This window comes from Arvicanthis niloticus, chromosome X, assembly GCF_011762505.2.
Source record: "Arvicanthis niloticus isolate mArvNil1 chromosome X, mArvNil1.pat.X, whole genome shotgun sequence".
Lineage (NCBI taxonomy): Eukaryota > Metazoa > Chordata > Mammalia > Rodentia > Muridae > Arvicanthis > Arvicanthis niloticus.
In genome coordinates this window covers 56152042-56165714 of record NC_047679.1, presented here as the reverse complement: position 1 = coordinate 56165714, position 13673 = coordinate 56152042, and the positions used below count along the sequence as shown (strand labels likewise).

The 13673-nt window shown below is 39.1% G+C and overlaps 1 protein-coding gene across 4 annotated transcripts in view; it reads left to right on the top strand.

The window, feature by feature from the left end:
- Window positions 1-2674: 2674 nt before the first annotated feature.
- The window catches only part of Phka1 (phosphorylase kinase regulatory subunit alpha 1), a 112819-nt gene continuing 101820 nt past the window's right edge, over window positions 2675-13673 (top strand). For 2 of the 4 annotated variants that reach the window (XM_034485417.2, XM_076918515.1), the window contains exons 1-4: window positions 2811-3031; window positions 4481-4639; window positions 7951-7998; window positions 9986-10154. In XM_034485417.2, the coding sequence (XP_034341308.1) occupies window positions 2954-3031; window positions 4481-4639; window positions 7951-7998; window positions 9986-10154 (454 nt within the window). In that variant the 5' untranslated portion in view covers window positions 2811-2953. Of the gene's footprint in view, window positions 3032-4480; window positions 4640-7950; window positions 7999-9985; window positions 10155-13673 lie in introns of all 4 variants that reach the window. The other 2 variants (XM_076918514.1, XM_034485415.2) reach the window with 2 other exon arrangements.

The following is a 13673-nucleotide window of genomic DNA, read 5'->3' as shown; positions in this document are numbered from 1 at the left end:
TCAGAATCATCTTGAAAGGACACAAGTCAATCCAATAATGGTGGCTACCTTCAGAAGGGGAATGAAGACGACCATGGTAGAAGATATTAAACAGATGGAACTGAATTTAACTTTATTTGTAATATTGAAACTCTTAGGAAGAGTTTACTTACATATTACTTTGAACACTATACAACATGGACATGCATCAAAGCCATCACACAGTGCCCCATAAATATGTACAACTTTAACATGTTGATGATTTTTAAAAGAAGCAATGATTTCAGACTGACAACTATATTTTGACTTATAATTCAATATATCTTAAAAAAAAAAAAAAGTGCCAGTGAGCCCTGGAACCATATTTAAAGGAGTCAATGAAACCAACATGGAAGATCACACTTCCAACTAGTTAATTTTCATGTGTCTTCATTTCTCCACCTCTAAGATAGGATTAATTATTAATACATTTCAATGAAACCCTCTATTTTGTACAATTCATATATACTAATCAAAAGAGTATCTACTTAACAGGGCCATTATATAAGGTATATAATAAGAATTACAACTTACTAAAGGGAGAAAATGTAGTGTTCAGGTTAATGTAAGCTGTCACAGTTTTTGTTTCTCAATATCAAACAGCATCCTGGTTTTCATGCACCAAGCTCTTGTGAGGTAGTCAGCATGAGTCAGCCTCCTGTGTCTCATCAGTTCTGGGACACTGAGCAGATCAAGTTTCTACCACTACAAGACTGAAAGTCTAAATTGGACCAAGGATGAAAGCACCAGGGCAATGCCAGTCAATAGGGTCTGTTGATAGCCAGCTAGCTATCCTTCTTAGTGATACCTCATCTCTGCCGTTCCTAATTCAGTCATGCTATCATGAGGTGAAGGGAGGTTTATGCAGAAGGAATATAAAGAGTAGAAGGTAGTGGTGTGGGGAATTATGATTTCAATATTTTATTTCACCTTTTTGTATTTTGCAACTTTTCTTTAGTGATCATATGTTACTTTAATGTTTGAAAATGTGCTTAAATATCAAAATAAAGAAAAGCTAGAGGGCAGACACTTGAAGGGGACAAGGGTAGAGACAAAGGTTTCTGTGGCTGTAGTCTGAGTGAGGGCGAGATATCAGAGAGTTAGGGGCATGAGCAGGGGAATATTCTGTCCAAATTGACCTCCCCTTCCTAGTGTGCTAAGGACTTGAAGTGGTATACTGGCCAGCGTAGGTTGTGACTGCAATGGAAACTATTTGCTGGAGAATTCCGTGTCACTGCGTTGAACTACATCATTGACTGGCTGTTCAACCTGAAAATCCCAGCTCGGCGTTGTTGAGCACTCTTCTTTCTCGTCATCATTATCAGATATTCGCTAGTCACCGTCCAAGGTGCTATGTATATGTGCTATATATGCTATACTGCGTGAGGAAGAGGCTGCAGCAGAGGCAACTTGTAAGGATAGAGGAAATGAGAGAGAGAGAGAGAGAGAGAGAGAGAGAGAGAGAGAGAGAGAGAGAGAGAGAAGAAGGAGGAGGAGGAGGAGGAGGAGGAGGAGGAGGAGGAGGAGGAGGAGGAGAGGAGAGGAGAGGAGAGGAGAGGAGAGGAGAGGAGAGGAGAGGAGAGGAGAGGAGAGGAGAGGAGAGGAGAGGAGAGGAGAGGAGAGGAGAGGAGAGGAGAGGAGAGGAGAGGAGAGGAGAGGAGAGGAGAGGAGAGGAGAGGAGAGGAGAGGAGAGGAGAGGAGAGGAGAGGAGAGGAGAGGAGAGGAGAGGAGAGGAGAGGAGAGGAGAGGAGAGGAGAGGAGAGGAGAGGAGAGGAACGAAAATGCAAAATCACTGTGGCCAGAGCGAGGTGGCCAAGGAAAGCTTAGATTTAGAACTCTTGAAAGGTCAAACGACTGTCTTATTCTCTTACCCTGCAATTCAGAAAGCAGGTGGTACTCCTGCTGAGTCCAGAAGGGGTTTGGGAGAGCAGGGAGTAAAAGGTGGGGGTGGGGACAGTAGAGCACAGAAGCAAAGGCCCTGAGAGCCACTTGCCAGAGGCAGATTCCTCAAGCTCCTCACAGTAACCTCTGCAGCCTTCTTCCCCAGCCCTCCTCTGTAACTTTAATTTCAGCTGAACGTTTGTTCCTTTGGCTGAGTCACCTACACTCTACCAGGAAGCCCTCCAAAGAGATACTCTACTATCAGCTGTCCCACCCGAGCTGCTGCTCGGCTCCCTGACCTGCTCTCAGCCTTTGACACTTATTCCTCAAAGCTCCCTAACCGCCGCGCATTTGCGCTTCTCTGAGGGACTAAAGAGCTCCCTTGGGAGCTGGTTTTTGTTGTTGTTTGGTTGTTCGGTTGTTTGGTTGGTTTCAGAGTGTCCGCTTAATTTGACTTTTTGCTCCTAAAGATCCTGAAATGGAATCGTTCAGTCTGGTAGCGTGTTTCTGTTTTGAAGAGTTCCCGGGGGTTCCTAAAACTAGTCCTTCAGAATTAAGAGCATCAGCCTGTGCGCACAGTGGTGCAAAATTAAAATAGTCACTTGTAGTGTTTCGAAAATAACCCCCTGGGGGGGTCGGGGGCGGGGAGAGAACATCGCCTAAGGTGACACATTCTGGGCGGGCGGAGGGTGGCTGCGACTGGCCAGTGGGCGCAGCGCGCAGCTGCGGGACCCACGCCCCGCCCCCCGCGCGCTCGCCAAGGGAGGCGGCGCCCGGGACAACGGCCGCTGTCGCTGGCCTGGAGTGTCCGGGGCGCCTTGGTCTCCTTCAGTCAAGCGGAGGATGCCGGTGCGACACCCAGAGACGGGGGTGTTGCGGGGTCGAAGCCTAGACCGCGGGAGGCTGAGCCGCAACCTGAAGTGAACTCTGAGGCTGCCATAGCGGCCATAGCGGGGTGCCGCGCGGGAACCATTAGCCACAGGAGCAGCAGGTTTCAGCAGGCCTGGCGTCCAAGCTTCCTGAAGGTGCAGTGGGGAATTAGGGACGTGGCGTGATGAGGAGCCGGAGTAACTCGGGGGTCCGCCTGGACGGCTATGCTCGGCTGGTGCATCAGACCATCCTGTGCCATCAGGTAAGTAGTGAAGTGTAGGGTGAAGTGTGAGCGGTGGGACATTGACCCTGTGTGAACCCAGAACACATTTGTCTCTGGGGAGGCCCTAAAAGATCCTGAAGGAAAGTTGCATGTTGAACCTGAAGTAAAATCAAAGTGTGGCACGGAGACCCACAACCCCCCACCCCTCTGCAGTGATTCCAGAGTGATGGTTTCTGAGCTCGGGGGTAATGCTACCTCCTCCTCCAAGCCCCCACCCCCAACTAAGGCTGGGTTCCAGAAGCAGAGTTGCAAGAAATAATAACACTCATTTATTGCCCTCACCCCAGGTTTGGGCCATCTACTTCCACTCCATTTCCCTAAGGATGTATGCGAACATAGAGCATCCTAAGAGACCTTAGTCTACTGTGAAGGTCAAGACACTTTGTTTAAACACTTCTGTTTAAATACTTTTGCTCAGTGGCTCAGGCTGGCCTTGAACATGGGATTCTCTTGCCATAGCCTTCAGAGTTTGGACAACAGACCACAAACCAGTGGGTTGTTTGTTTGTTTGTTTGCTTGCTTGTTTCCTATGTCATTTTTGTTTTCTTTCTTTGTTAGAGGCAGGATTTTACCTTGTAGCCCACGCTGACCTCAAACTCACCATCTTCCATGTGCTTCATCTCCCCAGACCTGGGGTTACAAGTATGCACCACTGCATCTGCTTTTTGGAGTTGTTGGTTTGTTTTTGTTGGTTTGTCTTTCTTTGTAGCTCAGGATGGCCTGAAACTCACTATGTAGCTGGCCTGGAAGTAGCAGCAGTCTGGGGAATTACAGGCGTAAGGCACTGCACCTGGCTATATATATTTCTAAATATATTTTTCTACTCTTTTACTTCACACTTTTCGTTGCTAGTTGAATTTAAGTTAAAAAAATATATTTTTCTTTTAAAATGCACTTAGCAACATCCTTAGTACTACATTCGATAATACCCTTAATAATGCCTTTATTTTAATAATACCTACGTTTTGGACTTGTAAACTTTCAGCCAGCTCTTCCCTTATTCTTAAGATAGCGCACAAACTTTCTGATCCCATATGATTCTGTTCTGCAATGCTGACTAACAGCGGTAGCAGCACGGTGACTAGTCCATGCTATTTTATTACATACTTGAAACTTGTGGAGAAAGTAGATTCCCCCATATCAAAAGCTGAGGTAATGGATACATTAACTTGATTGTCATTTCACAATACATTCCTGTGTCAAATTGTCATGTTGCATACTGTAAATATGTACAATTTTTATTGTCAGTCATAACTCAGTAAAGATGGGGATAATACCTGCCTGCAATTGGTTAAAAGAAAAGAAAAGTCTAAAACTTTGGGGAAGTAGGAGAAAGACTAAACTTTCTAAGTAAAATATTTTTTTTAGATTTTGTTCCCTTTAACATTCTGAGGTTAGTTCCCTGTCCTCTCTTGATTGATCTTGCAGAATCCAGTGACAGGTTTGCTTCCAGCCAGCTATGATCAGAAAGATGCCTGGGTCCGAGATAATGTGTACAGCATCCTGGCTGTGTGGGGTTTGGGCCTGGCATATCGCAAAAATGCAGACCGTGATGAGGACAAGGCAAAGGCCTATGAACTGGAGCAGGTAATCAAAACAAAACTATACAGAGATGTGGAGGTATGTGTGGGTGTAGTGGGGGAACAGGAATTAAAGGAAAAATAGCCCCTGTACTACCTTGCTGAAATTGCATTCTAGAAAGTTTTCTTTTTTTTTGTTTGTTTGTTTTTTTCGAGACAGGGTTTCTCTGTGTAGCCCTGGCTGTCCTGGAACTCACTCTGTAGACCAGGCTGGCCTCGAACTCAGAAATCCCCCTGCCTCTGCCTCCCAAGTGCTGGGATCAAAGGCGTGCGCCACCACCGCCCGGCTCTAGAAAGTTTTCTTATGCTGTACCTGAAGTGTGTTTAAATTGGATTGGTCTGCCCTGGTTGGTTTGCTTTGGTTTGGTTATTGCTGTGGAAGCTTGAAAACCACAGATTCAGGGAAGAGGGCTCAGACTGTTCATTACTTTGGAAAGTTCTACCCAGATATATTTCCTAAAATTAATAATCCCCTAAGTGTATTTTTGGGTTCTACCATTTTATTTTCATTGAGAAGAATATTTGGGAGCAGATATGTACTATTTTATTCTTGTTCTATTTTGAAAATAATTGTGGTGTCTGTATGAGTGGACCTGACACAGATGAACAGGTTTTCCTCATTAGACAAACATAATGACTCTATCAATCTTTATAACTATGACCACTATTTTAGAGAGCCTGTTGCCTGCCTGGGGTCAAATTGAGGTCAGCGTCAGCAGATGACTTTAAGCCAACTTTTAAGGCACCTTCCCCTCAATAAATTAGCTTCCTTCATAGAACTTCTGAACACAAAGGAACTATACCCTCTTAAGTATATAAAAGGCAATAATTTGGCATCGTTTGGATTACACGAGACCTTTAATGATAAAGCAGTCTGTTAGTTGTAAGTATACATAGATCCTTTCTTACCACAGCAGCTATTTCTCCTATAGTCTCCCTTGAACTTAGGAAATCTTAGCTCCAGTTATGATTTATAAATCAGGTTATTGGAATTTTGGTTTTTTAAAGCAGCAATATATTCAGAAGTTGTTCTTGGGAGTGGAACAAGTTTCACTGTGTTATCTTCAGCATCAGTATCCATTTGGAATTCTTTCAAGCCATTACTGAGAGATAAAAAACATTGTTGGAGTTTTTGCTCTAGTGGAGTAAATACAGACTTTTATAGAAATAATGCCATAATAGAAATTTGGAAAACATAGGGAGTATTTTTAAAAAAAAAAAAAAAAAAAAACAACTCCCTAGTCCTATATCCTATCCTGAACGTTTTGCTATTTTGATCTCAGTAGTTTGTTCCTTGTTTTGATTTCCTAAAAATTAATATCAGAAGAACTTTAGTTATGTGCCTGATATAATTTATTAAACATTTTCAATATTATTAGAATAAATCTGTTGTCCCATCATTCTGCAGAGTGAGTATCTTTCCTTATTTGACCCAAGTGGAAAAAAATGAGGAAGAAGGTGAATTGCCAGTTCTAAAAATTTTGTGTTCTATTATATAACCTTTCACATAGCTGAAAAAATATTTTATATCATATTACTGACTTTGAAATGTTTCAGAACATTGTAGAAATGGGAATTAACTTCAGAAAATAAAAGCTTCTGTGGGGATTCTAACTTACATGTACTTGTTTTATGAATCAAAACAAATTTCATTATTATGTCCCATGTTTTAAAAGGCCTAAGTCAGCATTAATCTAAACCAGAGACTAGAAACCCACCCATTTTTGTAAAGGATCAGATAGTAAATATTTTTGATGTATGGGTCACTTGTCTCTAATTACTTAGCTCTGGTGGGTGTAGCAAAAAAGAACCAGAGAAAAAATGTAAAGATTAGCATGGTGATATGTTCCAATAATACTTTATTTACAAAAATAGTGATGAGCTGGATTTGTCCCTGACCTAGATGAGCAATTCTCAACTCTGGCTGTACATTGGAATTACTTGGAAAGCTTTTCAGAGATATCCTAACTGGATGGACCTCACTTTAAAACAATTTAAGTAAGAATCTAGAAATTATATTCATGAGCATTGGTCTTTTTTAAATTACCTAGGTGATTCTAATATAGCAGATCTAATAATGTGCCTAGATAATAACAGATATAAGACTAGTCAATGAACATAGATTAATTCTAATACATCCACAGATTACATTTCTACCTGCTGCCAATTGGCCATTACTGTGTGAATTTTCCCCCAAAGCACTGTTAATCATTTATACCCGTTCTTCCAACTCCCATTTTTGCTTCTCTGTCATAAAATCAGAGAATTGATGAGAATAGTGGATGGAAATAAGAAATGGGTTTGACTAACTTCCTTAGTCTATATTATAAATAGAATTATACACAAGTGTACATTTACAAATGCCACCTGTCTTGAGCATATAAATAAAAAAACAAGACTCATATCTATAAAAAAAAAAAACACTCAAGCAGATCACAATCTCTCTTTGGCTACTTCCACTTCAGGTTCTTTCTCAGTTTATTCTCTTTGTATTGTCTCTCATCTGTTTTTCATAGGTTTTCTATTACTTTTTTGGAAATGATTTCCAACTCTCTTCCTTTAGCTCTGGCCTCAGTTGAGATCTAAATTTCAGTTTTGTCTTCTTACTAGTTTTCCCTGTGTATCCTGTGGTTCTTCAAACTCTGTGTGCCTGAAAACCCATCTTTCCAAGTAAAACAAAACACAACACTCTACCAAACAGTAGTAACTTGCCACTGTTTCTCTTAATGGTGTTCTTAATTTACAATCACCCTCACAGTATCACTTGGAAAATCTCTCATAATATGGGTTTGTGGAACACAAAGCTGACTTAAGATCTTCTAGACTAAAGCTTTGTAGAGAATTGGAGAAGCTGTTCCATGCCAAGTATGCGTGAGATATTTACATATACATATAATCAAAACACTTATACATATAAAATGAAAAATGAGTCTTTAAAAAGAAAGTGAAATTGTAAAAAAAAGATGCTATCAAGGCTATAGGACATATACTAGAGGATCCCTAGGGCCTTGGGAGCAAGCTGACTTCTCCCTTTTCTCTAGGTAGATTCTCTACTATTAGACGTTTGGCTTATTTTTAGGTAAAACTACTTTAGAATTTTTATATTAGTATTTAAATTCAAAGAATTATAAACCATGGCTTTTGATTCAACTTTTAACTGCAGTCTGTTTTGCGTGCCTATAAAGTAAATGCCATGCAAGTAGAGCCCAGGATAAGGTTACTAGTTCTCAAAAGGTCATGTACTGGCTGAAGCTGCTGAGTAAGTGTTCTTGTATCTCAGTATGTTTATAACAGTCTTGTTTCCATTTATTTCTGCAGAGTGTAGTGAAGTTAATGAGGGGACTGCTAAACTGCATGATGAGACAGGTATGGCATTGGTAACAACTTCTGATAAAACATAACAACAAGTTAATGGTGCTTATAGCCTTTTATTCAGATTCACAAATAGTACTCTTTACTTTTAGAAGGTTTGGAACTCTGGGATGGGGATGGCACACAGAGATTCACCACCCTGTTACAACTAGAATTATTTCCTTCCAGTCTTTTCCCTCCCTTTAGGTATGATTTTTTTTTCTCAAAAAAGAATCATTATCCTGTTTGCAACTATGTGTACTAGATAAAGCATGATACAGGTCTTTAAAAAAAACCTTATCTGAAACTTTTAGGTCCAGATCCATTCCAGAACTAATACATCTTAAGATTTTTCAAAAAAAATAAGCATACTGCACTTTATCATATAATTTCTCATGTTTTCAGTGGATAGAGAAAATACTTTGAAATAAAAAAAATCTCTTTGTAGGAAAACATTCCTTATACACTAAATGGAATAAGGCCTATAAATAACTAGATGTTGATTTGAATTTAGTGCTTACACCAATTGAGTTTTGATACAAAATTTATGTGGAAAAAATCTTTCAAAGTACTCTCAATTTTAGGATTGGGGCAAAGGAATCTTGAACTTCAAATAATTCTTCCCTGGCCTTGTTGAGCATCATTTTATATGTAAATTGAAAATTTGTAGTCCCTTACTGGTGAATTACCAACTAGAGCTTTGCCTCTTTGTAGAGCTTTGCCTGTCTGTTTCTTGCCTACTGACTTCTTGTGTATTATGGATATTAATCATTTGTACATTGTAAATATTTTTAGAGTCTACCATTAACACTTTGAATTTATGGAATTTTTTCTATACAAAGTATTTTACTAAGAAACCTATATTCTGAGATCTTAAAACATGTACATATTGAACCTGACATAATTAGATCAAAGTAGAAAGAAACGGCTCTCAACTTCTAAACTTCCTTATCTACACATGAGTTTTAAATGAATATGAAGCTATTTATTGTATGTATCTCTTTACTAATCTCACATATATCATTTTTCTGTGTCTTTATACTTCATTTATGTTTTAGATAGTTATGTTTTGTCCTATTAAATAAGTATAGTCACAAATTTTATGAACCATATTTAAGATTATCATATATCAGAGACATAAATAATCACATCAAATGTCAGGAAGTAAATCAGGAACTACTAGTTGCCCTTTACCTAAGGTTTCCTGTCTAGATTTTTGCTCTCTCTCTGTGTGTGTGTGTGTGTGTGTGTGTGTGTGTGTGTTAGGAATTGGACCCAGGGCCTTATGCACCCTCAGAATACATTACCACTGAGCTATAACCCCAGCTCCCAATGATTCTCTTCTAATTTGTAATTTTACCTTTCTATAATACCATTTTTTGTGACTCTGTATGGTTCTCATTAACTTTTTTTTATGGCATCTTCAAAATGTATCCTCTTGGGGTTACAGCGATGGCTTAGTGGTTAAGAACACATATTGCTCTTGCAGAGGACCTGAGTTTGGTTCTCAATACCCACTCCTGTTGGGTAGTTTATGACTCTTGTAACTTCAGCTCCAAAGAATCTAACACCCTCTTCTGGCCTCTGGGGATACCCATGCCCACAAACAACTGTTCATAGGCACATTAATAAAAATACCCTCATCTCTCAATGTATCTGCATATTCCTACTTTAAATTCAAGAACAAATATCTAGCACTGTGTTTTCTCACTAAACTGTTCTTACACATTTTGAGCTTCCAGTTTCTGTACAATATGGCAAAGTAACCATTTAAAAAGCATAGAAAAGAGGCAATGAACAGGAAATGGTGTTTTTTTAAAACTATTTCTTATTTAAAATGACTGATTTCCCCAGTGTAGGAAAAAAGCGGTAACAGAATATTTCAAATAGTCACAATTTCCTGAAGGCAGAGTGCAGTGTTGTGTGTATATCAGAGCCCTACAGATGCTTGGCATATGGGTTGATTTTTCTGACTGGCCTTTTTATACTGTTTTCTTTTCAGGTGGATAAAGTAGAGTCCTTCAAGTACAGTCAGAGTACTAAAGATAGCCTCCATGCCAAGTACAACACCAAAACTTGTGCCACTGTAGTGGGTGATGACCAGTGGGGACACCTGCAGTTGGATGCTACTTCTGTGTACTTGCTCTTCCTAGCACAAATGACTGCCTCAGGTTAGTACAAGGAGAGAATTACTGCTGTGTGCTCCTAAGTTTGAATCATCTACTTCAATTCATCTGGTTTCTCTGTAGGGATTGACTAGAAAATAAAGTATCTGTTTATGGTCTCAATGAAGCAAATTAGAAATAACAATAGTTTATAAGTTTGCTACAGCTAGATAACTTTTTTGAGGTCTAGGCAATATCTTATTATGTTTGCAGTACTAATTAATACTCTTTTGAAATGGGAATCCAGAACTATGTGCTAGATCTTTATCCAGGCATTTTTATTAATTATTCTCAGATGCCAGGAGATGGGAAAGAAGGTTTTTTTTTCTTATTTTCATACTCTACACCAGTATGCCTGTGGTTACTGTGGCTGTAGAACCACCCACTTTATATACTCTTTATTAGCATGATCTGAATCTAAATGTGTATGTTTCATTATTAAACAATATTCTATATAAGTAGTTTGTGATAATCTTTAGATGCCTGATATGTAAAAGAAAATTAAAATATAGTAGTTCACATCTGTCTGTATCGTAGCACTTGGGAGGCAGATACAGGCCAGCCCTAGTTTACATACTAACTTCTAGGTCAGTGAAAGCTACATAGTACATACATCCTTTATAGATGTAAAATGGAAGATAGAAACAATTCTATTATATGGAGTTCCTAAACTTAATAAGAACATTTCCAGATCATTCAAAGTTAATGTATTTACAATACTATTTTTTCCTGTGGTGCTAGGGTTTCAAAGCAGGGAACCATGCCTGCTAAGCAACTACTAAGCTAAAATCTTAACCCTTTAATTTTTTTTTTTTTTGAGAGAGGGTCTCACTAAATTGCCCAGGCCAGAGTTCCTTGACACTAAAGGAACCCAAAATGGGAATCCCTTCACAATCTCTCCCCCTCTCTCAAATAAATGTTTGGTGATAAACTCCTTAACTTTTTTTCTTCTAGTAACAGCCTAGAGTCTGAATAAACTTTCTGCAAAATTACGAGTTGACCGTCCAATTAATCTCCTTTTGGAAGAGAAATTTCTTCCATATTTTTATTCCAACTCTGAAAGCTGTTTATCATTTTTAACTTTTAAATTTAAAAAAAATGGGATTTTTTTGAGGTAAGAGTTTCTCTATGTAGCTCTGGTTGTCTTGGAACTCACTCTGTAGACCAGGCTAGCCTTAACCTCAGAGATCTGCCTACTTCTGCCTCCCAAGTACTGGGGATTAAAGGCATGTGCCTCTACTTCCATCTAGTTTTTTTTCCTTCAAAGCAGGCACTGACTAAATATCCATGATGGTTTTAAAATATTATTCCTCAAAATGGAAGCAAAGATAGATTAAAATGTTTCATGAGGACTTTTATAGCATGCTAAATATTAGAATCATATTCTGCAACCAGTAGAGCCATTTGATGTAGATAATTAAGGGATGGTTCATTCTAGTAGCAGGAAGATAGGTTGGATGAGATTGATAGATGAAAAACAAAATTACGGTAGAAGACTAGTAAAGAGGTCAGTGAAATACTTTAGCAATAAATAGTACAAATTTTGTATAATGTATTTGGCTTGAAGTTGAAAAGCAACTTTGTTATATATAATTGGAGAAAAGAATATAAAAGATCTTCATTGAGAACTAGCAATAGCTTGAATGTTTTTGAATACTTAGTGAAGAGAGATTTAGGCAGAAATTTATTGGAATTTACAGAATAGTAGCATAAAGAGTTCCAGCAAAACAGCCAAAAAAATGCCAATAATTTAAGAACAAACCAATGCTTTGAAATTGTTCAATGGTTATTGTTCAGAAGGATATGTAGTAAGTACAGAAGCACTCCAAAAAAAAATCTTATTATTGAGAACAACGAGGGACTGAGGTATCTGGTCTCAGCTTAACCCTCTATCCCAACTCAGAATAGTAGAAGTACTAATCCAGGGGGATAAAGACAAAACACAGGCTTCCTCTCTCCTAAGCTGGGGTTTAGTGGTTCTCAACCTTCCTAAATGCTGAGTTCCTCATGTTGGAGTGACCCCTAACCATAAAATAGTTTTTATGGGTACTTTATTTTCCTACTGTTATGAGTCATAATGTAAACATCTGTGTTTTCAGATGGTCTTTGGGGGTCATAACCCCTGGGTTGAGAACTGCTTCTCTAGTTTAAGGCTCCTGAATGTCCCTCAGAAAACAGGCTGGCATCATTTATCACTCTCCCAAGCTCTGTATTGCAAGCCCTAGTCTAGGCGAGTACAGCTTTGGGATCCCCCATATTTTATGAAGTAGAATCTCCCTCAGACAGAGCAGAGTCAGACCACTATGTCATCTACTTCTTGACTGAGGCAAACATCCTACACTGGAATATGCAAGCTGGGCAGATCAGAAGCTATGACTCCTGTCCAGAGCTTAGTGTCTAATACAAGAGTGCCATTCCCGAAGAAATAGCCACTATACTCACCAGCACTGGCACAGAAATGCTGATGGAAGGGAGCAACACACTGTGAAAGCAACACGCTGTGAAAGCAACACACTGTGAAAGCAACACACTGTGAAAGCTCAGCTCCTTAGCTCTTCTGAAGAAAATTGCCTTTTCAAAGGAAGTGTGAGAAAATTAAATGCAGAGTTTGGTTCTTAGTAATTATGATGAAGAGCTGGCCAGGTGGCTTAACAGCAGTTAAGAGCACTGGCTGATCTTCTAGAGGAATTGATTCTTAGCATCTACATGATGGCTCACAACCATTTATAACTCCAGTTCCAGGGGATTCCATGTCCCTTCTGGCTTCTGCAGGCATGCAGAGGTGCACAGATAACATGCAGGAAAATACACACATTGAAGTAAGTCTTAGTAAAAACACATCTAAATAATTAAGATGAAGTTAATTGTTCAGTAACAGCAAGAAACTAAGAGAAAGATTAGCTAGAAATTGTAACAACTCCAAAGAAAGCTGAGGAGTCCTTCTAAATGCTAGAACAAGTATCAAAGACTTGACTCAAAGATTGTACCAGAAAGGACCTGAGTTTAATTGTTTAAAATGATGGAGAGATATATCTTTGGGGAATTCTACAAAACAATCACGCAATCTGTTGAAATCAGGGGTGGGGACTTAGCTTGATACCAGCAGAGGCAGGCATCTACTAGATCTTGGAAAGAAATGGTTGATGAGCTCCAGTAACAACAACATCTTCTTAGGGTGACAAAGCGTGTCCCTAAGATTGTATCTTCTGAGGACTACCAGATGCTGAATGTTATGGGGGGGGGATAGTATATACTGAATTAGTTCAGTCAAACCTTTAAATAAATAAAAACAGTCTCCAGAGAAGAGAGTATGAGGATCTAGCATTCTCATAACATACTAAATAATACTACCCAGTTTTCAACCTAAAAATTTAGATGCAAAGGAACAAGAAAATAGAAATATACAGTGATACACCTGTATCCCAGCACTTAGGAGGCAGAGACTTATGAATTATGAATTAGAGGGTACCTGGAATACATATCAGGGCCCTGTCAAAGAGAAGGGGAAGAGGAAAGAGAGAAAAG